The 27,808-nt window shown below is 44.9% G+C and overlaps 1 protein-coding gene across 1 annotated transcript; it reads right to left on the reverse strand.

The window, feature by feature from the left end:
- Positions 1–1,981: 1,981 nt before the first annotated feature.
- On the reverse strand, positions 1,982–10,027 carry LOC144989376 (uncharacterized). Its single transcript, XM_078941710.1, has one exon. The coding sequence runs from the start codon at positions 9,748–9,750 to the stop codon at positions 6,103–6,105; it is 3,648 nt and encodes a 1,215-aa protein (XP_078797836.1). The 5' UTR covers positions 9,751–10,027; the 3' UTR covers positions 1,982–6,102.
- Positions 10,028–27,808: the final 17,781 nt, after the last annotated feature.

The following is a 27,808-nucleotide window of genomic DNA, read 5'->3' on the forward strand; positions in this document are numbered from 1 at the left end:
TTCGTCCATCCGATAGAGTAGTCGGACGATCTGTCTTTTTTTCTTGAAGATTCTTCTCTTATGGGTCACCTCAGCCTCTTTCTGAGCTTCCTGTAGCTGAGCGATTTCTTGCACGAAAGAGGACTTTTCTTTCTGCCATTGCTGCCTTTCCTTTGTCAGGCAGCTCAAAGAGGTTTCCACTTTCTCTAATAGTTCTTTCTTGTGCCTCATCTGTTCTGCAAGCTGAGCAGCTTTCCGAGCAGCTTCCTGCAGCATATCATCTTTCTTCTGTTGATCCAGTTTTAGGTCTTCAATCTGACCCTCTAGTTCCATAATCCTTGTCCTGGATGCATTATCCTCCTCACAAGGTTTTCTTAATTCCGCCATTTCCTGCTGAAGGGAGGTGATTTGACTCTGCCAGTCTTCTCTTTCTTTGGTCAGCTGATTCTGTGCTTCTGTTAATGCCAGCTGATGGTCATTTAGAAGAAGCTCTTGCTCCGTTTTTTCTTCGTCCATCCGACAGAGTAGTCGGACGATCCGTCTCTTTTTCTTGAAGATTCTTCACTTATGGTTCACCTCGGCCTCTTTCTGAGCTTCCCTTAGCTGAGCGATTTCTTGCATGAAAGAATATTTTTCTACCTCCCATTGCTGCCTTTCTTTTGTCAGGCAGCTCAAAGAGGTGTCCACTTTAGCTAAAGGTTTATTATTGTGGCTCATCTGTTCTTCAAGCTGAGCAACTTTCCGAGCAGCTTCCTGCAGCATATCATGTTTCTTCTGTTGATCCAGTTTTAGGTCTTCAATCTGACCCTCTAGTTCTGCAATCCTTGTCCTGGACGCCTTGTCCTCCTCACAAGGTTTTCTTAATTCCGCCATTTCCTGCTGGAGGGAGGTGATTTGACTCTGCCAGTCTTCTCTTTCTTTGGCCAGCTGATTCTGTGATTCTGTTAGTGCCAGCTGATGTTCATTTAGAAGAAGCTCTTGCTCCGTTTTTTCTTCGTCCATCCGACAGAGTAGTCGGACGATCTGTCTTTTTTTCTTGAAGATTCTTCTCTTATGGGTCACCTCAGCCTCTTTCTGAGCTTCCTGTAGCTGAGCGATTTCTTGCATGAAAGAGGACTTTTCTACCTCCCATTGCTGCCTTTCCTTTGTCAGGCAGCTCAAAGAGGTTTCCACTTTCTCTAATAGTTCTTTCTTGTGCCTCATCTGTTCTTCAAGCTGAGCTGCTCTCCGAGCAGCTTCCTGCAGCATATCGTCTTTCTTTTGTTCATCCAGTTTTAGTTCTTCAATCTGACCCTCTAGTTCTGCGATCTTTGTCCTGGATGCATTAACCTCCTCACAAGGTTTTCTTAATTCCGCCATTTCCTGCTGGAGGGAGGTGATTTGACTCTGCCAGTCTTCTCTTTCTTTGGCCAGCTGATTCTGTGCTTCTGTTAGTGCCAGCTGTTGGTCATTTAGAAGAAGCTCTTGCTCCGTTTTTTCTTCGTCCATCCGATAGAGTAGTCGGACGATCTGTCTTTTTTTCTTGAAGATTCTTCTCTTATGGGTCACCTCAGCCTCTTTCTGAGCTTCCTGTAGCTGAGCGATTTCTTGCACGAAAGAGGACTTTTCTTTCTGCCATTGCTGCCTTTCCTTTGTCAGGCAGCTCAAAGAGGTTTCCACTTTCTCTAATAGTTCTTTCTTGTGCCTCATCTGTTCTGCAAGCTGAGCAGCTTTCCGAGCAGCTTCCTGCAGCATATCATCTTTCTTCTGTTGATCCAGTTTTAGGTCTTCAATCTGACCCTCTAGTTCCATAATCCTTGTCCTGGATGCATTATCCTCCTCACAAGGTTTTCTTAATTCCGCCATTTCCTGCTGAAGGGAGGTGATTTGACTCTGCCAGTCTTCTCTTTCTTTGGTCAGCTGATTCTGTGCTTCTGTTAATGCCAGCTGATGGTCATTTAGAAGAAGCTCTTGCTCCGTTTTTTCTTCGTCCATCCGACAGAGTAGTCGGACGATCTGTCTCTTTTTCTTGAAGATTCTTCTCTTATGGTTCACCTCGGCCTCTTTCTGAGCTTCCTGTAGCTGAGCGATTTCTTGCATGAAAGAATATTTTTCTACCTCCCATTGCTGCCTTTCTTTTGTCAGGCAGCTCAAAGAGGTGTCCACTTTAGCTAAAGGTTTATTATTGTGGCTCATCTGTTCTTCAAGCTGAGCAACTTTCCGAGCAGCTTCCTGCAGCATATCATGTTTCTTCTGTTGATCCAGTTTTAGGTCTTCAATCTGACCCTCTAGTTCTGCAATCCTTGTCCTGGACGCCTTGTCCTCCTCACAAGGTTTTCTTAATTCCGCCATTTCCTGCTGGAGGGAGGTGATTTGACTCTGCCAGTCTTCGCTTTCTTTGGCCAGCTGATTCTGTGATTCTGTTAGTGCCAGCTGATGTTCATTTAGAAGAAGCTCTTGCTCCGTTTTTTCTTCATCCATCCGACAGAGTAGTCGGACGATCTGTCTTTTTTTCTTGAAGATTCTTCTCTTATGGGTCACCTCAGCCTCTTTCTGAGCTTCCTGTAGCTGAGCGATTTCTTGCACGAAAGAGGACTTTTCTTTCTGCCATTGCTGCCTTTCCTTTGTCAGGCAGCTCAAAGAGGTTTCCACTTTCTCTAATAGTTCTTTCTTGTGCCTCATCTGTTCTTCAAGCTGAGCTGCTCTCCGAGCAGCTTCCTGCAGCATATCGTCTTTCTTTTGTTCATCCAGTTTTAGTTCTTCAATCTGACCCTCTAGTTCTGCGATCTTTGTCCTGGATGCATTAACCTCCTCACAAGGTTTTCTTAATTCTGCCATTTCCTGCTGGAGGGAGGTTATTTGACTCTGCCAGTCTTCTCTCTCTTTAGCCAGCTGATTCTGTGCTTCTGTTAATGCCAGCTGATGTTCATTTAGAAGAAGTTCTTGCTCCGTTTTTTCTTCGTCCATCCGACAGAGTAGTCGGACGATCTGTCTCTTTTTCTTGAAGATTCTTCTCTTATGGTTCACCTCGGCCTCTTTCTGAGCTTCCCTTAGCTGAGCGATTTCTTGTATGAAAGAGGACTTTTCTACCTCCCATTGCTGCCCTTCTTTTGTCAGGCAGCTCAAAGAGGTTTCCACTTTAGCTAAAGGTTTATTATTGTGGCTCATCTGTTCTTCGAGCTGAGCAACTTTCCGAGCAGCTTCCTGCAGCATATCATGTTTCTTCTGTTGATCCAGTTTTAGGTCTTCAATCTGACCCTCTAGTTCTGCAATCCTTGTCCTGGACGCCTTGTCCTCCTTACAAGGTTTTCTTAATTCCGCCATTTCCTGCTGGAGGGAGGTGATTTGACTCTGCCAGTCTTCTCTTTCTTTGGCCAGCTGATTCTGTGCTTCTGTTAGTGCCAGCTGATGTTCATTTAGAAGAAGCTCTTGCTCCGTTTTTTCTTCGTCCATCCGACAGAGTAGTCGGACGATCTGTCTCTTTTTCTTGAAGAGTCTTCTCTTATGGGTCACCTCAGCCTCTTTCTGAGCTTCCTGTAGCTGAGCGATTTCTTGCACGAAAGAAGACTTTTCTTTCTGCCATTGCTGCCTTTCCTTTGTCAGGCAGCTCAAAGAGGTTTCCACTTTCTCTAATAGTTCTTTCTTGTGCCTCATCTGTTCTTCAAGCTGAGCAGCTTTCCGAGCAGCTTCCTGCAGCATATCATGTTTCTTCTGTTGATCCAGTTTTAGGTCTTCAATCTGACCCTCTAGTTCTGCAATCTTTGTCCTGGATGCATTGACCTCCTCACAAGGTTTTCTTAATTCCGCCATTTCCTGCTGGAGGGAGGTGATTTGACTCTGCCAGTCTTCTCTCTCTTTAGCCAGCTGATTCTGTGCTTCTGTTAATGCCAGCTGATGGTCATTTAGAAGAAGCTCTTGCTCCGTTTTTTCTTCGTCCATCCGACAGAGTAGTCGGACGATCTGTCTCTTTTTCTTGAAGATTCTTCTCTTATGGTTCACCTCGGCCTCTTTCTGAGCTTCCCTTAGCTGAGCGATTTCTTGCATGAAAGAGGACTTTTCTACCTCCCATTGCTGCCTTTCTTTTGTCAGGCAGCTCAAAGAGGTGTCCACTTTAGCTAAAGGTTTATTATTGTGCCTCATCTGTTCTTCAAGCTGAGCTGCTTTCTGAGCAGCTTCCTGCAGCATATCATCTTTCTTCTTTTGATCCAGTTTTAGGTCTTCAATCTGACTCTCTAGTTCTGCAATCCTTGTCCTGGATGCATTAACCTCTTCACAAGGTTTTCCTAACTCCGCCATTTCCTGCTGAAGGGAGGTGATTTGACTCTGCCGGTCTTCTCTTTCTTTGGTCAGCTGATTCTGTGCTTCTGTTAATGCCAGCTGATGTTCATTTAGAAGAAGTTCTTGCTCCGTTTTTTCTTCGTCCATCCGACAGAGTAGTCGGACGATCTGTCTCTTTTTCTTGAAGAGTCTTCTCTTATGGGTCACCTCAGCCTCTTTCTGAGCTTCCTGTAGCTGAGCGATTTCTTGCATGAAAGAGGACTTTTCTTTCTGCCATTGCTGCCTTTCCTTTGTCAGGCAGCTCAAAGAGGTTTCCACTTTCTCTAATAGTTCTTTCTTGTGCCTCATCTGTTCTTCAAGCTCAGCAGCTTTCCGAGCAGCTTCCTGCAGCATATCATGTTTCTTCTGTTGATCCAGTTTTAGGTCTTCAATCTGACCCTCTAGTTCTGCAATCCTTGTCCTGGATGCATTGACCTCCTCACAAGGTTTTCTTAATTCCGCCATTTCCTGCTGGAGGGAGGTGATTTGACTCTGCCAGTCTTCTCTCTCTTTAGCCAGCTGATTCTGTGCTTCTGTTAATGCCAGCTGATGTTCATTTAGAAGAAGTTCTTGCTCCGTTTTTTCTTCGTCCATCCGACAGAGTAGTCGGACGATCTGTCTCTTTTTCTTGAAGATTCTTCTCTTATGGTTCACCTCGGCCTCTTTCTGAGCTTCCCTTAGCTGAGCGATTTCTTGTATGAAAGAGGACTTTTCTACCTCCCATTGCTGCCCTTCTTTTGTCAGGCAGCTCAAAGAGGTTTCCACTTTAGCTAAAGGTTTATTATTGTGGCTCATCTGTTCTTCGAGCTGAGCAACTTTCCGAGCAGCTTCCTGCAGCATATCATGTTTCTTCTGTTGATCCAGTTTTAGGTCTTCAATCTGACCCTCTAGTTCTGCAATCCTTGTCCTGGACGCCTTGTCCTCCTTACAAGGTTTTCTTAATTCCGCCATTTCCTGCTGGAGGGAGGTGATTTGACTCTGCCAGTCTTCTCTTTCTTTGGCCAGCTGATTCTGTGCTTCTGTTAGTGCCAGCTGTTGGTCATTTAGAAGAAGCTCTTGCTCCGTTTTTTCTTCGTCCATCCGACAGAGTAGTCGGACGATCTGTCTCTTTTTCTTGAAGAGTCTTCTCTTATGGGTCACCTCAGCCTCTTTCTGAGCTTCCTGTAGCTGAGCGATTTCTTGCACGAAAGAGGACTTTTCTTTCTGCCATTGCTGCCTTTCCTTTGTCAGGCAGCTCAAAGAGGTTTCCACTTTCTCTAATAGTTCTTTCTTGTGCCTCATCTGTTCTTCAAGCTGAGCAGCTTTCCGAGCAGCTTCCTGCAGCATATCATGTTTCTTCTGTTGATCCAGTTTTAGGTCTTCAATCTGACCCTCTAGTTCTGCAATCCTTGTCCTGGACGCCTTGTCCTCCTTACAAGGTTTTCTTAATTCCGCCATTTCCTGCTGGAGGGAGGTGATTTGACTCTGCCAGTCTTCTCTTTCTTTGGCCAGCTGATTCTGTGCTTCTGTTAGTGCCAGCTGATGTTCATTTAGAAGAAGCTCTTGCTCCGTTTTTTCTTCGTCCATCCGACAGAGTAGTCGGACGATCTGTCTCTTTTTCTTGAAGATTCTTCTCTTATGGTTCACCTCGGCCTCTTTCTGAGCTTCCCTTAGCTGAGCGATTTCTTGCATGAAAGAGGACTTTTCTACCTCCCATTGCTGCCTTTCTTTTGTCAGGCAGCTCAAAGAGGTGTCCACTTTAGCTAAAGGTTTATTATTGTGCCTCATCTGTTCTTCAAGCTGAGCTGCTTTCTGAGCAGCTTCCTGCAGCATATCATCTTTCTTCTTTTAATCCAGTTTTAGGTCTTCAATCTGACCCTCTAGTTCTGCAATCCTTGTCCTGGATGCATTAACCTCTTCACAAGGTTTTCCTAACTCCGCCATTTCCTGCTGAAGGGAGGTGATTTGACTCTGCCGGTCTTCTCTTTCTTTGGTCAGCTGATTCTGTGCTTCTGTTAATGCCAGCTGATGTTCATTTAGAAGAAGTTCTTGCTCCGTTTTTTCTTCGTCCATCCGACAGAGTAGTCGGACGATCTGTCTCTTTTTCTTGAAGAGTCTTCTCTTATGGGTCACCTCAGCCTCTTTCTGAGCTTCCTGTAGCTGAGCGATTTCTTGCATGAAAGAGGACTTTTCTTTCTGCCATTGCTGCCTTTCCTTTGTCAGGCAGCTCAAAGAGGTTTCCACTTTCTCTAATAGTTCTTTCTTGTGCCTCATCTGTTCTTCAAGCTCAGCAGCTTTCCGAGCAGCTTCCTGCAGCATATCATGTTTCTTCTGTTGATCCAGTTTTAGGTCTTCAATCTGACCCTCTAGTTCTGCAATCCTTGTCCTGGATGCATTGACCTCCTCACAAGGTTTTCTTAATTCCGCCATTTCCTGCTGGAGGGAGGTGATTTGACTCTGCCAGTCTTCGCTTTCTTTGGCCAGCTGATTCTGTGATTCTGTTAGTGCCAGCTGATGTTCATTTAGAAGAAGCTCTTGCTCCGTTTTTTCTTCGTCCATCCGACAGAGTAGTCGGACGATCTGTCTCTTTTTCTTGAAGAGTCTTCTCTTATGGGTCACCTCAGCCTCTTTCTGAGCTTCCCTTAGCTGAGCGATTTCTTGCATGAAAGAGGACTTTTCTACCTCCCATTGCTGCCTTTCTTTTGTCAGGCAGCTCAAAGAGGTGTCCACTTTAGCTAAAGGTTTATTATTGTGGCTCATCTGTTCTTCGAGCTGAGCAACTTTCCGAGCAGCTTCCTGCAGCATATCATGTTTCTTCTGTTGATCCAGTTTTAGGTCTTCAATCTGACCCTCTAGTTCTGCAATCCTTGTCCTGGACGCCTTGTCCTCCTTACAAGGTTTTCTTAATTCCGCCATTTCCTGCTGGAGGGAGGTGATTTGACTCTGCCAGTCTTCTCTTTCTTTGGCCAGCTGATTCTGTGCTTCTGTTAGTGCCAGCTGTTGGTCATTTAGAAGAAGCTCTTGCTCCGTTTTTTCTTCGTCCATCCGACAGAGTAGTCGGACGATCTGTCTCTTTTTCTTGAAGAGTCTTCTCTTATGGGTCACCTCAGCCTCTTTCTGAGCTTCCTGTAGCTGAGCGATTTCTTGCACGAAAGAGGACTTTTCTTTCTGCCATTGCTGCCTTTCCTTTGTCAGGCAGCTCAAAGAGGTTTCCACTTTCTCTAATAGTTCTTTCTTGTGCCTCATCTGTTCTTCAAGCTGAGCAGCTTTCCGAGCAGCTTCCTGCAGCATATCATGTTTCTTCTGTTGATCCAGTTTTAGGTCTTCAATCTGACCCTCTAGTTCTGCAATCCTTGTCCTGGACGCCTTGTCCTCCTTACAAGGTTTTCTTAATTCCGCCATTTCCTGCTGGAGGGAGGTGATTTGACTCTGCCAGTCTTCTCTTTCTTTGGCCAGCTGATTTTGTGCTTCTGTTAGTGCCAGCTGATGTTCATTTAGAAGAAGCTCTTGCTCCGTTTTTTCTTCGTCCATCCGACAGAGTAGTCGGACGATCTGTCTCTTTTTCTTGAAGAGTCTTCTCTTATGGGTCACCTCAGCCTCTTTCTGAGCTTCCTGTAGCTGAGCGATTTCTTGCACGAAAGAGGACTTTTCTTTCTGCCATTGCTGCCTTTCCTTTGTCAGGCAGCTCAAAGAGGTTTCCACTTTCTCTAATAGTTCTTTCTTGTGCCTCATCTGTTCTTCAAGCTGAGTAGCTTTCCGAGCAGCTTCCTGCAGCATATCATGTTTCTTCTGTTGATCCAGTTTTAGGTCTTCAATCTGACCCTCTAGTTCTGCAATCTTTGTCCTGGATGCATTGACCTCCTCACAAGGTTTTCTTAATTCCGCCATTTCCTGCTGGAGGGAGGTGATTTGACTCTGCCAGTCTTCTCTCTCTTTAGCCAGCTGATTCTGTGCTTCTGTTAATGCCAGCTGATGGTCATTTAGAAGAAGCTCTTGCTCCGTTTTTTCTTCGTCCATCCGACAGAGTAGTCGGACGATCTGTCTCTTTTTCTTGAAGAGTATTCTCTTATGGTTCACCTCGGCCTCTTTCTGAGCTTCCCTTAGCTGAGCGATTTCTTGCATGAAAGAGGACTTTTCTACCTCCCATTGCTGCCTTTCTTTTGTCAGGCAGCTCAAAGAGGTGTCCACTTTAGCTAAAGGTTTATTATTGTGCCTCATCTGTTCTTCAAGCTGAGCTGCTTTCTGAGCAGCTTCCTGCAGCATATTATCTTTCTTCTTTTGATCCAGTTTTAGGTCTTCAATCTGACCCTCTAGTTCTGCAATCCTTGTCCTGGATGCATTAACCTCTTCACAAGGTTTTCCTAACTCCGCCATTTCCTGCTGAAGGGAGGTGATTTGACTCTGCCGGTCTTCTCTTTCTTTGGTCAGCTGATTCTGTGCTTCTGTTAATGCCAGCTGATGTTCATTTAGAAGAAGTTCTTGCTCCGTTTTTTCTTCGTCCATCCGACAGAGTAGTCGGACGATCTGTCTCTTTTTCTTGAAGAGTCTTCTCTTATGGGTCACCTCAGCCTCTTTCTGAGCTTCCTGTAGCTGAGCGATTTCTTGCATGAAAGAGGACTTTTCTTTCTGCCATTGCTGCCTTTCCTTTGTCAGGCAGCTCAAAGAGGTTTCCACTTTCTCTAATAGTTCTTTCTTGTGCCTCATCTGTTCTTCAAGCTCAGCAGCTTTCCGAGCAGCTTCCTGCAGCATATCATGTTTCTTCTGTTGATCCAGTTTTAGGTCTTCAATCTGACCCTCTAGTTCTGCAATCCTTGTCCTGGATGCATTGACCTCCTCACAAGGTTTTCTTAATTCCGCCATTTCCTGCTGGAGGGAGGTGATTTGACTCTGCCAGTCTTCTCTCTCTTTAGCCAGCTGATTCTGTGCTCCTGTTAATGCCAGCTGATGGTCATTTAGAAGAAGCTCTTGCTCCGTTTTTTCTTCGTCCATCCGACAGAGTAGTCGGACGATCTGTCTCTTTTTCTTGAAGATTCTTCTCTTATGGTTCACCTCGGCCTCTTTCTGAGCTTCCCTTAGCTGAGCGATTTCTTGTATGAAAGAGGACTTTTCTACCTCCCATTGCTGCCTTTCTTTTGTCAGGCAGCTCAAAGAGGTGTCCACTTTAGCTAAAGGTTTATTATTGTGGCTCATCGGTTCTTCAAGCTGAGCAGCTTTCAGAACAGCTTCCGTCAGCTTCTCATCTTTTTGGCAGATAAGCTCCTTCAGACGCTTTACTTCTTCTTTCAGAGCAGTGTTCTCTTCTTTAAGTGCCTCTGCAGTGCTTGCTGCACTTTGTTTTCCTTTTGCCAAAGGTTTGATTCCCTCCGGCTGGGTTGATTTGAGGACAGACACCGGCTTCACAGGAAGGGATGCAGCTGGGTGAAACGAGATGAGTTCAGCAAAGCTTAAGGGTTTTAATCCTGCAGTTTGGTTTTCCTGGCTTGTTAATGGTTCCATGGTATGATTTACTGAGGTTTCTAAACAAAGGTTCTTTTTAACCGAAAGTATTTTTTTGTCTTGCTTGATATCCGGTTCTTTGCGCTAGACGACTCCTGTATACAAAAATTCATCAAAATCTGAAGTTTAGGGTCTATAAGTAAACTTTTGCCACTATGTTGTTGCAGATGATTACACGTCATATGACATCATATGACATCATGTGACATCATATGACATCATATGTTTTCATCTGATGTATCAATGACGTCATTGGTGGTGTGATATGTAGTAAAATGATGCAATCAGCTTTAAATGGGGGAGGGGTCGTTTTCTGGGGGGGGGGGGGGGGGGCATTAGCTATTGTTTTTACAAAAAAATATTTTTCTGTCATGGTGCCTCTGTCAGCTCTCCTCCCCCTCCCCTCTCTGCTTGGTCCCTGATTCGACTCAGCTGTGTCCACTCAACTCAGCATGCCTCAAGATCTAAATAAGAAGATCCAGAACCAGTATTTATCGGCAGTTTGTTGCCTCAGATGGTGCATAGTTTGGTCGTCTAAGTCAGTGTTTTTCAACCTTTTTTGAGCCACGGCACATTTTAACCTTGACAAAAATCCCGCGGCACACCAGCATCCAAAAAAAAAAAAAAAACAGAAGTTCACGGTCTGTATTGATCGACAGCCCCCCCCCCGCAATCTCACGTGCATTTTTGTGATAATTGTGGCCGGAAAAGCAGGATGTTGCGGCTGTTTTTTCTAAGAGATGAAATGAAAGTTAAATTAGAAAATTTAGAAACTGTTTGTTTGTTGTGGTTTCAAGGCGTTTCGCAAGGACAACTCATTGTGCGCTGGGACACTGGCCCTTTAAGCCAATGCATCACGGGAGATGTATTGTGAAAACTGCCGAAAACTTGCAGAAAGACTCGCGTCTCTGACCTTCATTGTATTGTCCACTTGTTTCACGGTCTGACACCGGGCTCTGTGGAAAGCTACACCGCTAAGGCGAGCTTTAGCTGGTATTTTTGTTAGAACTGAGCGACTTTATCAGCAGAATTAAGAACAAGGAAGTGAAGACTTTAAGCACTTCTGATTGGTCAGATTGATGACATGTGATTAAGCCTTCAAGAATGATTGTTGGAGACAGTTAAAGGGACGGGACTTTTCCGCAAACTGTCATAGCTGCAGGTAAATCGCGGTACCGTGATTCTTATCAAACTTTCTTTAATAGAATTAAATAAACACAAAGAAAAAGTAATTTTAAGATCTTTTATATTCCTAACTACTCAGTGTTTTCTCAATGCCTGTTTGGATGAACAAAGAGCTGATATCCTGGAGATGGGAAATGTTTTTAGATCAGTGAATGATTAATGAGGGCAATTTCCCACGGCACACTTGACCATCTCCCACGGCACACTAGTGTGCCGCGGCACACTGGTTGAAAAACACTGGTCTAAGTCATTCTCGCTCATGTGTTTTTGCTCTCATTTAATTTACCTTCTGCCTTGTCGTCAGGATTATCAAACCACGAGTTGACGCCTGAGTCTTCTTACTACCCGAGCAGTAATTCATCACTGAGTCTACCTACTACGCCACAAAGCTTCGTCGAACCTCCTCACGAGCCATTGCAGTATCTCCAGTCGCGTCACGAGCCATAGCAGAACCTCCAGCCTCGCCGCAAGCCAAAATCCAACATCAAGCTCCGCCACAACTCCAAACCATATCGGAGATGATAAATTCCATTACTTACCTCATAACTTACATTTGTCTTCCTTCCAGGTTCCAGCGTCTGGGTCTGTCTAGTCTAGCAAGTCATGACATTTTCAGTGTAAAAAAGCACACGCAGACACTGATCTTGATGGCCGGGTGAAGCTTCAAGAGAGAAAGAGAGGTCAACTCCAAATCCTTGTTGTGTTCCCAAATGTTTCAAATTTAATTCAGTTTAATTCTTCATCGATTTGCACATTTACATTTTAAGCATAGTGTTTCATTTTTTCCGTAACCCCCTCTTGGGTTTTCTATCGGGATTGCTTCAGTGTCCGATGTAAAATATTCGGTCTGCATAAAATTGAACAAACCAATTTTTTTATAAATTAAAATGCATTTATTTGAGATCCATATGGGTACTGTGAATGAATGTGGAATAGTAAGTGATTAGGCTTCCATGTTGGTTGAGGCATTTCTTCCAACAAAAAACAAAAACAAAATACAAACACAAAGCCGCTATTTTGCTTTTATGTCACTGGTCCGGCCCACTTGAGATCAGACAGGTTGAATGTGGCCCCCGAACCAAAAAAAAATTTGACCCCCCGTGCTATACGAAGATATAGATGGAATGGACTGGCCCGCCCGTTCCCCAGACCTGATTCCAGATCTGGGACATCGTTTCTCGGTCCATCCCCCAACAGCAGGTTGTACTACAGGTGCTCTGACTCTGTTATTTAGTTATTATTTTATTTTTTACTAGCTTCACTTAAACATTTTTTTTCTTTTTGCTTTAAAGACCCACTCCAATCATCTATTGATCTGTTCGTGGGCAGGACCCTTCGCATGAAGCAACCCTGTCCCCCCTTCCTCTCCCCATTGCTGAGAGCTCTCTGTTTACATGCCAGTTTATAGCCCCTCTCATCCCCAACCTGATTCCCAAGGATTTGAATAAAGAAATACTCAGAAATGCAATTTTTGAGCAAAATTGTCTTTAAACATGTCCTCCATCGCGAGAAAAAGGCCACAAAAACACGTTAAAAACACCAAAAACACAATTTTCATCAGAGTGGGTCTGATGATCACACTTTTGTCTCACTTAATGCAGCTTATAGTTCGGTGCACCATATGATATAAAATCGAAAATATACCATTCATTCACGATGCGCCTTACTATCCAGTGGGCTACAGTGTGCAGAAAACGGTCAGTATATTTGCTGCAGAACAGTTTGGAACACCCAGCATTTAGAGGGATCCTCCACAGCTCAAGGTAATCTCAGTCTTAGTCTTAAACTAAAACAAAAAACACAATCAATATGTTTGTATTTCTTCCACACAGATCCACCCTGAGTGTGTTCATCCTATCTGAGGAAGGATGTATCAGAGACGTTCATTTCAGCAGTCTTGTCTGGAGGAAGCCTCGCTCCCTTGTCTGCCTCAGAAGCGTCACCTTTGCGCCTCTGCTGGGATTGTTTGTAAATCATTGATTTCAGCCCCACGCGGGACTCTGGGTTCACGCAATTTGTTTGTGGGAAGAAGGTAAAAAACAGGTAATGGAGATGGAAACAGGAGAGATAAAAGCCATTCACCCAGGAGATTACTGCCGTGAGTACAAACAGGACTATGGAGCAAAAGTAGAGGCACACAGACATTGAAAATCCCATTTTTTTTCCTGAAGTCCTTAAAAGCAGCAGCAGATATTAGATGCTGCTGGACTTCAAGCAAACTGAATGAGCTGCTGCACATTTCTAAAAGCTCAGCGGTCGTGCTGGTGTTGAAAAAAAAGGGTTTTAGGACGATTCAAGTGAGACATTTTTATCACGTGGAGGAGATGGGTGTGTCGGTTCTCGCAGAAAAGAACTGCTTTCACAAGAGGGTTGGAATATAGGGGGCTGGGGGGAAAAAACAACGGTTAAAACTAGAGACAGGACTGCCATCTACTGACTGAAACACAGACGTACCTACATTCATTTATCAAGGCCTCAACAGATAAAGTTACATATATGCTCATTTGATTGTGTATTATTCGTGTTTTTGTCAATACATTTTATGTGATGAGCTGATAAATACATTGGATGCACAGAAAAGTGGGGGGTTAACCTAAAATGAGCTGTTTGTTTTGAGAGTTTAGTAAAAAAAACAAAAAAACGTTAAATACGTTTTTAAAAAATGTAGACGTCTCAATGAAAAAATTACTTTTTATCACTTTTTTGAACCAATTGTGACTCTATGAAGCCTCAATGACCAATAGTCTAGAGTATGCTGCTACATTTTTTGAGAACATTGGAAATTTTTATTGTCAATAATGAAAACGTTTGAGGTTCATTCAATTGAAAAAATGAATAAAATAATGAAGAATTTTGAAAAATATTAAATGCAACCTTTTATTTATGCATTTAAGTCTGATGCCAGAGATTTTTAAAAAGGGAAAGTTCTGTCAACAATAATAAAAATAGATTTCATCCTGAAGAAAAAAAATCTACCGTAAATTCCGGGTTATAGAGTGCTCACGATTACAAGCAGCATCCACTCATTTACATGTGTTGAGCTGGCTTCAAACTTACATAAGCCACATCAGTGTACAAGCCGCATGCAATAAGCAATGCGGCCAGACTGTCAAAGCCTGTCCTGACTCCAAGACTGAATGACGCTTTGAACCTCACTGTGGGAGGAGTCAGCATAGCATCAGCTCATGTATTTGAAGACACCCACATTTGACAAACAGCATGCACGTCACTCCTGTTCACAAGTTCCTCAGTAATGTTTTTTTTTTGTGTGTTTAGTTTTGTTTTACTTATTGACAATTGAGGTATCATACATAAAATTACAAACAGTAACCATATAATCAACATTACATCCCTCAGTTATGATGAGGAAATTTACATCCGCGATTCCCCATTTCCCATGAGTATTAGGGGCTTAAGGCGGGGCTATTCCCTGGGTCACCACACTGTTGTCAGTGTTTAAAGAATGAGCAAGGAGCAGCGGTAGTGGGAGGGGCGAACGGGAGAGCTGCTCTCCTTCCGCTTGTATCGCGGCAGCATTATGGTAGTAACAGGGCTGGTTAAAAAAACACACCAGTAAAATAAAGCAGCGGCGACTGAAAAGCGCGCGCCTCAGTGCGATATGCACGCCTCTGCGCGGCGCCCGGTTGCTGCGCGCGGCTGCTGGTGGACGGAGCGAATCGTGTCTGTGCAGAGCAATCGGACTCAATACTGTACGTTTTGTGGATGAAGGGCGAGAGAGGATGCGTTGTTACGTGTGGGAGCCTTCAGACTGCCATCTGTCCCGCAGCTCTATGTGAACGAGCAGCAGGAGAACATGTCTCCAGCTCACACGGCGGCTGTGGGGCGGTGTGAGCTTTTCAAAGCAGAATGTCGCTCAGTCCTAAAAAACAGTTCAAACAATCACGTGGATTTGTGTTTCCAGTCGTGTCCCGACAAATAAAGGCTGATGTTATTACCACATGTTGACGTGCAGCCAAGCTGCAGATTGCAGCTTTTCCCGCATCGATTCACGTTCATCCAGGCTAATTGTTGTTAGCGCCTGTTAGCCTTCACCTAACCGTTCTTCTGGCTTCATTCTGCCTCTAAAGAGCACTGACCACACAGATTAAAAATAAAATGAGCGAACAGGCGCTTCATAATAACCATACAATAATAAAAGCAGGTTTAAAAGATCATCTCGTATATTAAGGAGCTGCTAATAGATGGGTTAGTGTCACTATGACTGAGGTAAATTCACTCCGGAGCATGCGCTGTTCTCTCCGTCACGCAGCTGACCGGCTTTTCCAAACCCGTTGGTGATGGTGGATTTTTTCACGCTGCTTTTAACTTGAAAGCTGCATCATATTGTAGTGGCGATCACGTGCACGTTGGGTCTAATGGCACCAAAGGATTATGGGATGCGGCTGGGCATGCGTGTTTCTTTTTGTTGAACCATGACTGAAGTGTCTAAGATCTGAAGTCAGGTCCATGCTGTTCGGCTGCTTAGAGTTGTGATAAATAATTGGCTTGCTGATTGGAGTTGGACTACGAATTCCACCCCAGCTCCGAGATCAAAAGTACGATCAAGGCGACCTCCAAATAAATCCACAAATTAGCCGCGTCTCTGAATAAGCTGCATGGCTGTAAGCGCATGACAAAAGTAGCAGCTTATAGTCGGGAATTTACAGTATGTATTTTTCGGTCTTTTGTATTTTATAAATTAGGCTGAAGAAGGTTTTTTTATACTCTTGTTACTTTATTCAAAATATTTGGTAAGTTATTATATGATAAATAAAGTTGATATTTTGTCTATGCTTAGGCTTTAAAACTTTCATGCAAACATGTAAATATGCAATACAATTTAGGGCTGTGGCTGACAGCACATTTCATGTTTTCACAAAAAAGTGTTTTGTTTTTGCTATGAAGATTTCAATGTTGAATGTTTATTCAGAAATACGCCAATTTTTTAAATGTTTAAAACATTCCCAAATCCCAAACTTGCTTACTAAGACAAGTAAGAAACGACAAGGTACTACTAGCTTAGGTTCTGTTGTAGTATTTTGCTGTCAAATATATGTCGTTATAAAGTACTGATAAAAACTCTAATAATCTAAAAATGTTTATGAAAACGTTTATCATTTATAACATTTTTAATTCATCCCAGAAATGTTTCAGAGTTTTTAAATGGAAAGATTTATTTCTTCATTTTTTATGTTTGTAAATTGAGCCATCATTTCAGTAGTTGATCGTTTTAGTTAAGCCTGTCAGGTATTTTAAAAGTTTTGTTTGGTGTCCGATTGATTTTTAAATAAATTCATCATATCTTGATCCTTTTTTTTATTAACTATTATTATTATTAACTAGACCACTCTTACTTTTGTATATATTCTTTCAAATGTGTGTCTGTCTAACTTGTCATTACTGTTCTGTACATACTTGTGCCAAACTCCATGTTACTGTGACAAGGAAATTTCCCATTCGTGGGATTAATAAACAAATCTAATCTAATCTATGAAAAAGATACTAAGCGCAGATCCAAGAACTATTTTCCATTACCGTTATGCTTGTGGCTCTCGCCTGTTGCATCATGGGAAAATCTGAGGCTGCATATCTGAGTCAGTGTGCCTCCCGCCTCCAAGCGCAGGCTGTGGTTATCATCCTCCTCAACCTTTAGTGCTTCACAGGCAGATTTCTCAGCAACTTCAGACTAGAGGTGTAGGAAAAAAATCAAGCGCTTCTGTCAAGGAACGAAGATGTGGACACAAGATGCAGGACGACAGAAGTTGAGAAACACAAGGATTTTAATCCTGAGGAAGGCTCTGAGACTCGTAAACTAGTAACAGTCATAAGAGAACGATCCGGTGATAAGTGAGGAGGAACACAAGGTATATATACACACACAACAGTGATTGACAACAGGTGAGTAAAACAGGTGCTGGCGATGAAGACGTCAAGTCCACAGAAGCACAACAGAACACCGAACCGGAACCTAACAAAATAAAAGCCCCAACCCGGAAGTGAAGGTGAACCTAACCGCCCTGGACCCCGGTACCCGACAGTACCCCTCCCTGAAGAGGCGCCTCTGGGCGCACCACCGGGCTTGTCAGGATGGCGGCGGTGGAACTCCCGGAGCATGTCCTTGTCCAGCATCCTTGATGTCGGCTCCCAGGACCTCTCCTCGGGCCCGTACCCCTTCCAGTCCACCAGGTACTGCAGACCCCGACCCCGCCGTCTGACGTCCATGATGCGTCTGATGGTCCATGCAGGCTGACCGTCGATGATACGAGGCGGTGGCGGTTGGGAGGGAGAAGGCTGGAGAGGACTCGTAACGTGTGGTTTGAGCTGAGAGACGTGAAAGACTGGATGAACACGCATAGTACGAGGAAGGCGCAGTCGGACCGCCACAGGGTTGATGACCCTCTCCACCTCGAAAGGCCCGATGTACTTGGGAGACAGCTTCCTCGACTCCGTCCACAGCTTGATGTTAGCTGTAGATAGGAGAACCAACTGACCTGGTGTGTCGGTAGGTGCAGGTAACCTATGCCGGTCGGCCAGTCTCTTGTTAACTGCGGACGAGCGAAGGAGAGCAGCGCTTGCCTCCCTCCAGATGCGCCTGCAGCGGCGGTAGAGGTGTTGAACCGACGGGACCGTCGCCTCCTTCTCCTGCTCCGGAAACAATGGAGGTTGGTAGCCCAGGGAACTCTCAAAGGGGGACATACCTGAAGCAGATGATGTCATAGAGTTGTGGGCATACTCAACCCACGGCAGCAGGGTGCTCCAAGAGGTCTGGTTACGGGAACAGACGCATCGGAGAGCCACCTCAAGGTCCTGATTGGTCCTCTCGGCCTGCCCGTTGGACTGTGGATGGAACCCCGAAGAGAGACTGACCGTGGGGCCAAAGGCTGCACAGAAAGTCTTCCATAATTGTGAAATGAACTGAGGGCCGCGGTCAGAGACGATATCCACCGGAATGCCGTGCAGCCGGAACACGTGTTCAATGACGAGTTTGGCGGTCTCAACGGCCGAAGGCAGCTTCCTCAGGGGCACGAAGTGGGCTGCCTTGGAAAACCGGTCCACGATCGTCATGATTGCAGTCTTCCCAGAAGAGGATGGCAGACCGGTAACAAAGTCCAGGGCGATGTGGGACCACGGGCGGCTCGGGACAGGTAAGGGGTGTAACAGACCTGCTGGTGGTCGATTGCTGACCTTGTTCTGGGCGCAGATCGTGCAGGCCGATACAAACTCTCGGGCGTCCTTCGCCAAGCTGGGCCACCAGAAACAGTGACGCAGGAAGGAGACAGTCCTGTGTACAGCAGGGTGACAAGTGAGGCGAGTAGCGTGAGCCCATTGAAGGGCCTGACTCCTTACGGCCCTGGGTACATAGAGTCTGTTAGGTGGCCCACTACCAGGGTCAGGTTCCCGGGTCTGGGCAGCTTTGATATCCCTCTCCAGCTGCCAGGAGAGGGCACCCAGAACACAGGAGGCAGGTATCACAGTCTTAGGTTGCTGCCTCTCCGCCACCGGTTCCTGTTGCAGAGAAAGAGCGTCCGGTTTGACGTTCTTGGAGCCAGGGCGGTAAGACGCCACAAAATCAAAACGAGCAAAAAACAGTGACCACCGTGCCTGTCTAGAGTTAAGCCGTTTTGCGGTCCGGATATAGGACAAGTTTCTTATGATCAGTCCAGACCACAAAAGGCTGACCCGCCCCCTCCAACCAGTGCCTCCACTCCTCCAACGCCAACTTGATGGCCAGAAGCTCCTTGTCACCCACGTCATAGTTCGTCTCCGCCGGATTAAGCCGGCGGGAAAAGAAGGCGCAAGGATGAAGCTTGCTGTCCGCACCCTTACGCTGGGACAACACAGCTCCAACCCCAGTGTCCGAAGCGTCAACCTCCACAACGAACTGGGCGGAGGGATCAGGTTGGACAAGGACCGGCGCCGTGGTGAAAAGGCGTTTAAGGTCCCGAAAAGCGCCCTCAGCGGCCTCCGTCCAAAGAAAAGGAGAGGAGGTGGAGGTCAGACCCGTAAGGGGGGCTGCGACTGAGCTGTAATTCCGGATGAAACGGCGTAGATAGTTGGCAAACCCCAAAAACCGTTGGAGCTGTTTGCAAGTGGCCGGGATGGGCCAATCCACCACCGCACTGACCTTAGCCGGATCAGGTCGCACCTCCCCACCTGTGATTACAAAACCCAGAAACGATACACTAGAGGAGTGGAAATCACATTTCTCGGCCTTCACAAACAGTTTATTCTCCAGGAGCCGTTGGAGAACCAGACGAACATGCCGCCTATGTTCGCTGGGGGTCCTGGAGAAGATGAGAATATCATCCAGGTACACAAACACAAAATGATGGATGTAATCCTGTAACACATCATTAATCATGCCCTGGAAAACAGCTGGAGCGTTGGACAAACCAAACGGCATCACCAGATACTCATAGTGTCCAAGATGTGTGTTGAAGGCGGTCTTCCACTCGTCACCCTCCCTCATACGCACCAAGTGGTATGCATTCCTTAAGTCCAATTTAGTGAAGATCCGGGCCTCCTGCAAAGACTCAAATGCAGTGTTCATGAGAGGAAGAGGATACTGTTCTTAATAGTGATGGCGTTTAACCCACGAAAATCAATGCATGGCCGTAAAGAACCTTCCTTCTTCCCTACAAAGAAAAACCCCGCTCCCACTGGGGACGAAGAGGGTCTGATAAGGCCCGCCCGAAGAGAGTCAGTCACATACTGCTCCATGGCCTCCCTCTCAGGCTTAGACAGACTGTAAAGATGAGTCCTGGCGAGTGTAGCACCGGGCTGCAACTCTATGGAGCAGTCATAAGGCCTGTGAGGAGGTAATGAGAGAGCCCGGGATTTCGAAAACACCTCTCCCAGATCGTGGTATTCAGAGGGCACCTTGGAGAGGTCGGGTGAGGACGGCTGTCCTACTGGGTCAGCGGAATCAGCCCCTGGATGCCGAGCTGAGCGTAAACAGACCTCGTGACAGTGATTACTCCAACTGTTTATACGGTTGTTAGGCCAGTCAATGACTGGATTATGGGCCAGGAGCCAAGGAAACCCCAGAACCACCGGATTATGTGGTGAGTCAAACAGAAAAAAAACGAGTATGCTCGTGATGGTTCCCAGACAGTATGAGGTGGACGGGCTCAGTAATCTGGTCAATAGTGGCGACAGCCTCTCCATTAAGGGAGATAACCTGCCAAGAACGGGGGAGTAACTTGGTCTTTAGTCTGACCCGTTTGGCTAGCTCGGCATCCATGAGGTTCTGTTCAGCCCCTGAGTCCAATAAGGCCTGAACAGGAAACCCCCCACTCCTAGACATGACATGACCCTCCAGAAAACAGGAGGTGGATTTTGAACAGGTGGGCGCATGCCCTCCGTTCCTCAGTGTGCCCACTCTTAATGACGAACGGAGACATTTGGGCAGTGCTTACAGAAATGTCCCCGCTGACCACAGTAAAGACACTCACCCGCCGCTATCTGTCGTCAGCGCTCAGATGGGGATAAACGACCACGACCCAGCTGCATGGGTTCCTCTAACGGAACTACAGGAGAGTCTGTGGAAGCAACCGAAGAAGGATGAGAAGAGGGCGGGTTCGTAGTCGTCAGTACGTCCCCGGGAAAAGGAAGCGTTCGACCGGCGCCCCCGTCGGCGATCCTGCAGTCGATTGTCGATCTTGATGACTAGGGCGATGAGAGGCTCCAGAGACGGCGGCAACTCCAATGGAGCTAGGTGGTCTTTCAGCACCTCGGACGGCTTCTGGGGTTGGTCCTCTGCAGCCCCCCTCGATCCGACCACACGCCTCTCTTCTCCAGTCGGCTCTCCTGCTGGTCCCTGGCCGCTCTCTGGTGGTGCTGCTCCTCTGTTGCGAGCCAGCGCTCGATCATCTGACTGACTCGTAGGGCGACCCGTTCTGACACCACTTCACCCCGAGCTGCTTCACCCAGTGAGCGTTCCTTCGGGGGGGGGGCTTCCTCCGCTGTCGGTCCAAAGCCTGCACCTGCCGCAGCGATCCTCTCCTGGTTCCCCTCGCGCCCCGCTCAGTCAAACATTCTCCGCTTTATAGACTCCTGTGTGCTTCAGGTGCGGCTCATCAGCAGGTGTCATACATCACCAATCAGTCCATGCAAGAGTTCATGCAAAGAATCAAGGAATGCACTACAAAGTCATGCAACACAGAAACCCACATAAATATTCAATAAAAACATGTGATAAGCCACCCGACACACACACAACAGTGATTGACAACTGGTGAGTAAAACAGGTGCTGGCGATGAAGACGTCAAGTCCACAGAAGCACAACAGAACACCGAACCGGAACCTAACAAAATAAAAGCCCCAACCCGGAAGTGAAGGTGAACCTAACCGCCCTGGACCCCGGTACCCGACAGCTTCATCACCAAGCTTGGAAGAAGCTTGGTGCGACACGTTGACGCGGTGCAAATTTTGCCAAATTTGATCTAGGCTTTTTCTGTCCCAGCTCTATTACCATAGATGAAAGACTTAGCGTCATAGAGTTGCGGCAAAACAAAATGATCAATTTCTCCTCAAGGACTCAGTTCCATTCTTTAGCCCTTGTGTCTTCCTATGGGGTCCAGATGACCCGATCCTTACATTGACGTGTTGTCCCTACCATAATAAAGGCGGATAAAAGTGAAGAGGATTTCATGTAATCCATGGACACCAGTGAAGATCACAAATCATTGAAGAAAAAAAGGGCTTAGTGTACTGTCTTGTGGGGTCTAGATGACCCCTCTCCCAATGTTAACATGCCTAGGACAGCGCAAGGGTTACTCAGGCGCCTCCTGTTGGAATAATGTATGTAAGTTATCTCATATTTGCTTTTATGAATTACCTAGCTGTAGGTGATATAAACATGTTTGCAGAAGTGTGTGTGTCCAACTCTGTTTGACAGAAAGGTGGAGGTGAAACTCTTGGGGGGATAGCGACTATCTTAGCGTCTTCCCAGCATCAGCATGAGAACTACTGCTACTACTACTTAACTACTATTACTGCTCTTCAATTATGCACACACACATGCACACCCACACATATATCAGGATCTTCTATGAAAGCTGAAACTTTTTTCCAGTATGAGACATAAAATAGTGCCAAAACAAAGCAAATTTTTGAGTCTGACTAAAAAAACATAAAGCTTCTAACAACATTTTAAGTAATTACCACTTTAGAAGTGAGTGTTATTAGGGAAGAAAAGGCTTTAAATCCTGTTAATCAAGAATCGATACATTTAGAGCTCTATGTGTCTATAAATGAACCATTTTCTGTGTATACTTACATTAGAACAATTTACTACAGAGGTATAATATGGGAGGGGTTAATAAGTGGCCAAATGCGTGATGAGCCAATCCAACAGGATTCATGTCTGTTTCTGCTTCCCACTTTGGGCGGGGCTACATTTCCAATCCCACGGTGCACAGCGCCAGCAGCACCATCGACACCAGGCTGAGAGCGGGCGTCAGCGTGGATGCTGTACCTGCAGAAGGAGGAGCAGTTCACATCGGACTGGAATCCAAAGTATTTTAAGGAGCTGCATTGACGCTGGGCCTTACCCTTAATCCGAATCTTCCTGATTGGGCCATCCCCTCCTTCGTATCGGCCGTGCACCATCAACTCAAAGTCTCCAACCTGAGGCATGGGGAAGGCCATAAAGTGCCAACCGGTGATGTAGACCTTCCCGTAATAGTATCCTGTTTCCCTGAACATGACCTGTGAACAGAGAAGGAGGATTTTAAACTCACCTAGCATGTTCGTAGACTTTTGTTTGAGGGTCATGTTACGCAGACACTAAGTACATGTTGCACAGATAAAATTTAGTCATACGTGAATATAAGTGGAAAAAGTGTGAAAAGTTGTGGTCTTGACAGGAAATTTTCAAAGATGTATAATCCACGTTAAAACCAGAGAAGAACAACGAAGAACATGAACCGAGCATGATTACTGCTCTTCTTAGCTGCAATTCATTAGTGATTTGTGCGTCAATTACATAATTGTAATGTGATATGGGCACCGTATACGATATATAAGAGTTATACATTGGTGGTACATGCGTGAAAAGGTTGTTAGACATAAGTAGAACGGTCATGGAAAATCACACATTTGTGTTTGCATCTCCCAAAAATCATGCACAATTGGATAAGATTTATGTAATATTTGCATATGAACTTCGTAAAATACACATAAACTGCATAATTCTCTACTATGCAAAAATTTCGATGCAAAGACCAGTCGGGCGTAATGGACGGACATCTTTGCACAACGACGAATGCAAGAGACACTGATGAATTACGTATATCCCGCATGTATCACAAAAGACGTGGAAAATGCACAGATTGTACGTAGTTTCTGTGTGACACAATCTTTGGTTACAAAGGTTCCTTCACTCACTTTGTAGTACAGCGGGAAGGAAATGTTACCTAACCAGTCGTACTGGATGTGGTCCCAGCACACGTACAGCCACTTTCCTGTCCAGCTGACGTAGCGCCACATCCTGGGGGGTTCTGGGGGTGCTGTAGAGGAAGTGTTCATTGAGCCCGTTTGGTTTTGATTTAATAAATTACTTGATTTCCCGCTCTGGGATTCGTCTTACGTGGTCGCTTTGTGAGCATTTCGCAGTGCTCTCCAGTGTTGTGTTGTGAGTTATCGTATTTTGAGTTATTGTGTTGTGACTTATTGTATAGTGGCAGAGAGGTTTACATTTAAGATACAACAACCAATCCCAGTACAAATGAACAAATCCAGAAACACAACAATGAAAGCGGAGACACGGTTTCTAACAGAAAGGGACGTAATATAAAACCAATTGTGTTTGATTTTTTAAAGTTATTTATTACTCTTTTCTTTATGTGGACATTATAAATACATGAAACGGTCCAAAAGCATCTTTTTATTGTATTACTACATTAAAAAATCTTTTTTATAAAACAGTTTATCAAGGTAAAGTTTTTGCGTCACTTCTGGTTTGAAAGGAATTCCCTTTCAGATAGCAACTGCTCGCTTTTGTTCACTTTTTCTTCTGTCGTCGCGTTTTGGAAGCTTAATGGAAAGGGAATTTCCTTAATACTGGAAGTGATGTGAAAACTTTACCTTTATAAACAGTGTTCTATTAACAATTTTGACTGTAGTCATACAATAAAAAATGCTGTTGGACTGTTTCATGTGTTTAAAATGTCCACATAAAAAAGCATTAATAAACAAAGGTAAAAAGAAATCAAACACAATTAATTTTATATTACGTCCCTTTCCGTTAAAACCTGTGTGACAGCTTTTGCTGTTGTGTTTCAGTTTTTGTTCATTTGTACTGGGATTTGTCGTATTTTAAATGTAAACGTGTCTTGCAGCTCTCAGCCACCGTACTTCTGGGCCTAAGTACGTATGTATTTCAGAAACACACAGCAGAGAGTTTTACTTCTTCTTCTGCATGTTAAGTGATGGAACTGCTCTAATTCTGGCCCATTTCTTTAGAAAATCTCAGAGTGAAACAACAACGACACAGGTGAAAAATGTCATTCCTGACCATTTGCTTTGAAAGTATTTTTACTTTGGGTTCTGTTTTCAGTTTCAGGCCGGGACTGATTTGACAGATTTTGCCATTTTTCCTTACAGACAGCCTGTTTCCACCTGTGAGGACAGCTGTGACTGAGGCTCAGTGGGGCTTTGTTTCATTTAGATTAAGGCTTTGGTAACTCAGGGCTGCTAGTTCCTGGTGTTGGAGATCTACCACCCTGACTGTTTTCCAGATCTCCAAGTCCTGCTAGCTGCTGATTGACTCAATCAGATGTCTCCACATTCTGATGGAATGAACACACCTGGTCCAGGTAACCACCAGGAAGGAATGCAGGGAGAGCTGGAAAACAGGCAGGGTGGGAGATCTGGAGGAGCAGGAACTAGCAGCCCTGCTTTAGACAGAACAAACCTCAACCTTGATAATGTTTCAAGTCATTGTTCTTTCTTTGTGTGAATTGCTCTTAGTCTGGCCCATCCCTTAGCATCAATAGGCCCAGGCTGGGGCTATCAAATGGGGATTTTCTTGGGCACGCAAACCCCTCCACCGCGATAAGGTGGCAATTCAAGGAGGGGGAATTTTTTTTTAATTGTTATTATTGTTTTATTGCTTTGTAATTTTACTTTTAAGAATTGGAGGATTTAGAATTTGGGGGATTTTTGTTTTTGGACAGAGGGAGAAACCAGAGCACCTGGAGAAAACCCTGTTTAGACTTGAGTGTCAAGCATTAAAAGGGGGGGGGGGGGGGGGGTAACTTTCCACGCAATTGCCTGACCTAAAAAAAATTAAACTGTACTGTCACTTATGTAATAATTTTCTTTAAATCAAACAAAACAAAAATTAAAACAAAACTGTTAAAGTAAACCTAGCTTAAACTTAAAAGAGCTGTTGTTTAAAGTTAATTTTAGTGCAATGGAATAAAAAATAGAATAAAGATAAATATTTACAAAATACGCATTTAGAATAGAAAAAGCCACACTGGTTCTTATCAGTAAAATACTAACTAAAAGTTTCACTCTTTAACACTGGAGCTTTTCCTACAGCTTGCTCTACTTAGAACATCAAAACTCCATCTAAGGTGCTAAAGGGCTAAAGACTTATTGGGGAGGGGATTGTGGGGGGACTTTGTGTCTGTGTGGTTGTGGGGGGGCCTTGGTGTGTGTGCGTGTGTGTGGTGGTGGTGGGGGTGTCACAGGAAGAATGCTTTCTATCCGGAGCTGTGGACCTTTTAAACAGGTTCAGGAACCTCTGATCAAGACTTTTCTTTGTAGTCCTCTTTTTCAGCTCATCCACCTACTGCTGCAGTTGATGTATTTGGGCCTGGAAGTCCTCTTTCTGATGGTTTTCTTTTACATCTTAACAACTTTCTTGAAGTGAGTGACTTGTTGGGAAAGGCTGGACTTTTCTTCTTCCAGCTGCTGCTGCTGGCCTTCAAGTTCTCTCTGGACTTGGGCCAAAGCAGCTCTTAGTTTGGTGGACTCCTTTACCTCCAGGTCAAAGCTGAGTTTGGCTTGATTTGTTTGGATCCTCTCTTGCTTCAGCTCTTCTCCCACTTGCTGTAGTTTCAAGCCAAGGTCCAACTTGTTCTTGTGATGGGCCTGTTTTACCATCTGAAGCTGTTGGGTTCCTTGCAGCAGCTGGTTCTTCAAGGTTACTAAAGATTTGCTGATGATGGCGTCTTCTTCTCTGATGGTTTCTTTTAATTTATGCATGGCCTTCTCATTATTAGAGAACTGTTCCAAAAATGTCTTTTCAGTTTGGTAACAAGCTGCCTTGAGCTCCTTACAATTTCTTCTTAATTCAGCCATTTCTTTCAATAAAGAGTCTTTTTCTCATTCTGTTTTTGTAGCCGGACGACCTTTTTCTAGGAGAATTCTTCACAATCGATCATCTCGGTCTGCATTACATTCAGATTGGACATGATCTCTTTGATTTCGGTAATGTAAGAGGACTCTTCTTTTTTCCATTTCTGCCTTTCTCGGCTCGTCTGTTCTTCAAGCTGAGCAACTTTCCGAGCAGCTTCCTGCAGCATATCATGTTTCTTCTGTTGATCCAGTTTTAGGTCTTCAATCTGACCTTCTAGTTCTGCAATCCTTGTCCTGGACGCCTTATCCTCCTCACAAGGTTTTCCTAATTCCGCCATTTCCTGCTGGAGGGAGGTTATTTGACTCTGCCAGTCTTCTCTTTCTTTGGCCAGCTGATTCTGTGCTTCTGTTAATGCCAGCTGATGGTCATTTAGAAGAAGTTCTTGCTCCGTTTTTTCTTCGTCCATCCGACTGAGTAGTCGGACGATCTGTCTTTTTTTCTTGAAGATTAATCTCTTTTGGGTCACCTCAGCCTCTTTTTGAGCTTCCTGTAGCTGAGCGATTTCTTGCATGAAAGAGGACTTTTCTATTTCCCATTGCTGCCTTTCTTTTGTCAGGCAGCTCAAAGAGGTTTCCACTTTCTGTAAATGTTCATTTTCTTGCCTCATCTGTTCTTCAAGCTGAGCTGCTTTCTGAGCAGCTTCCTGCAGCATATCATCTTTCTTCTTTTGATCCAGTTTTAGGTCTTCAATCTGACCCTCTAGTTCTGCGATCTTTGTCCTGGATGCATTAACCTCTTCACGAGGTTTTCCTAACTCCGCCATTTCCTGCTGAAGGGAGGTGATTTAACTCTGCCAGTCTTCTCTTTCTTTGGTCAGCTGATTCTGTGCTTCTGTTAATGCCAGCTGATGTTCATTTAGAAGAAGTTCTTGCTCCGTTTTTTTCTTCGTCCATCCGACAGAGTAGTCGGACGATCTGTCTCTTTTTCTTGAAGATTCTTCTCTTATGGTTCACCTCGGCCTCTTTCTGAGCTTCCCTTAGCTGAGCGATTTCTTGTATGAAAGAGGACTTTTCTACCTCCCATTGCTGCCTTTCTTTTGTAAGGCAGCTCAAAGAGGTGTCCACTTTAGCTAAAGGTTTATTATTGTGGCTCATCTGTTCTTCAAGCTGAGCAGCTTTCCGAGCAGCTTCCTGCAGCATATCATCTTTCTTCTGTTGATCCAGTTTTAGGTCTTCAATCTGACCCTCTAGTTCTGCAATCCTTGTCCTGGATGCATTGACCTCCTCACAAGGTTTTCTTAATTCCGCCATTTCCTGCTGGAGGGAGGTGATTTGACTCTGCCAGTCTTCTCTTTCTTTGGCCAGCTGATTCTGTGCTTCTGTTAGTGCCAGCTGATGTTCATTTAGAAGAAGCTCTTGCTCCGTTTTTTCTTCGTCCATCCGACAGAGTAGTCGGACGATCTGTCTTTTTTTCTTGAAGATTCTTCTCTTATGGGTCACCTCAGCCTCTTTCTGAGCTTCCTGTAGCTGAGCGATTTCTTGCACGAAAGAGGACTTTTC

Source organism: Oryzias latipes, chromosome 23, assembly GCF_053564925.1.
Source record: "Oryzias latipes strain Hd-rR chromosome 23, Olatipes_Hd-rR_3.1".
Lineage (NCBI taxonomy): Eukaryota > Metazoa > Chordata > Actinopteri > Beloniformes > Adrianichthyidae > Oryzias > Oryzias latipes.

Excerpts from the sequence above, each read along its gene's own strand:
- LOC144989376 (XM_078941710.1), bottom strand. The coding sequence starts at position 9,750 with ATGGAACCATTAACAAGCCAGGAAAACCAAACTGCAGGATTAAAACCC.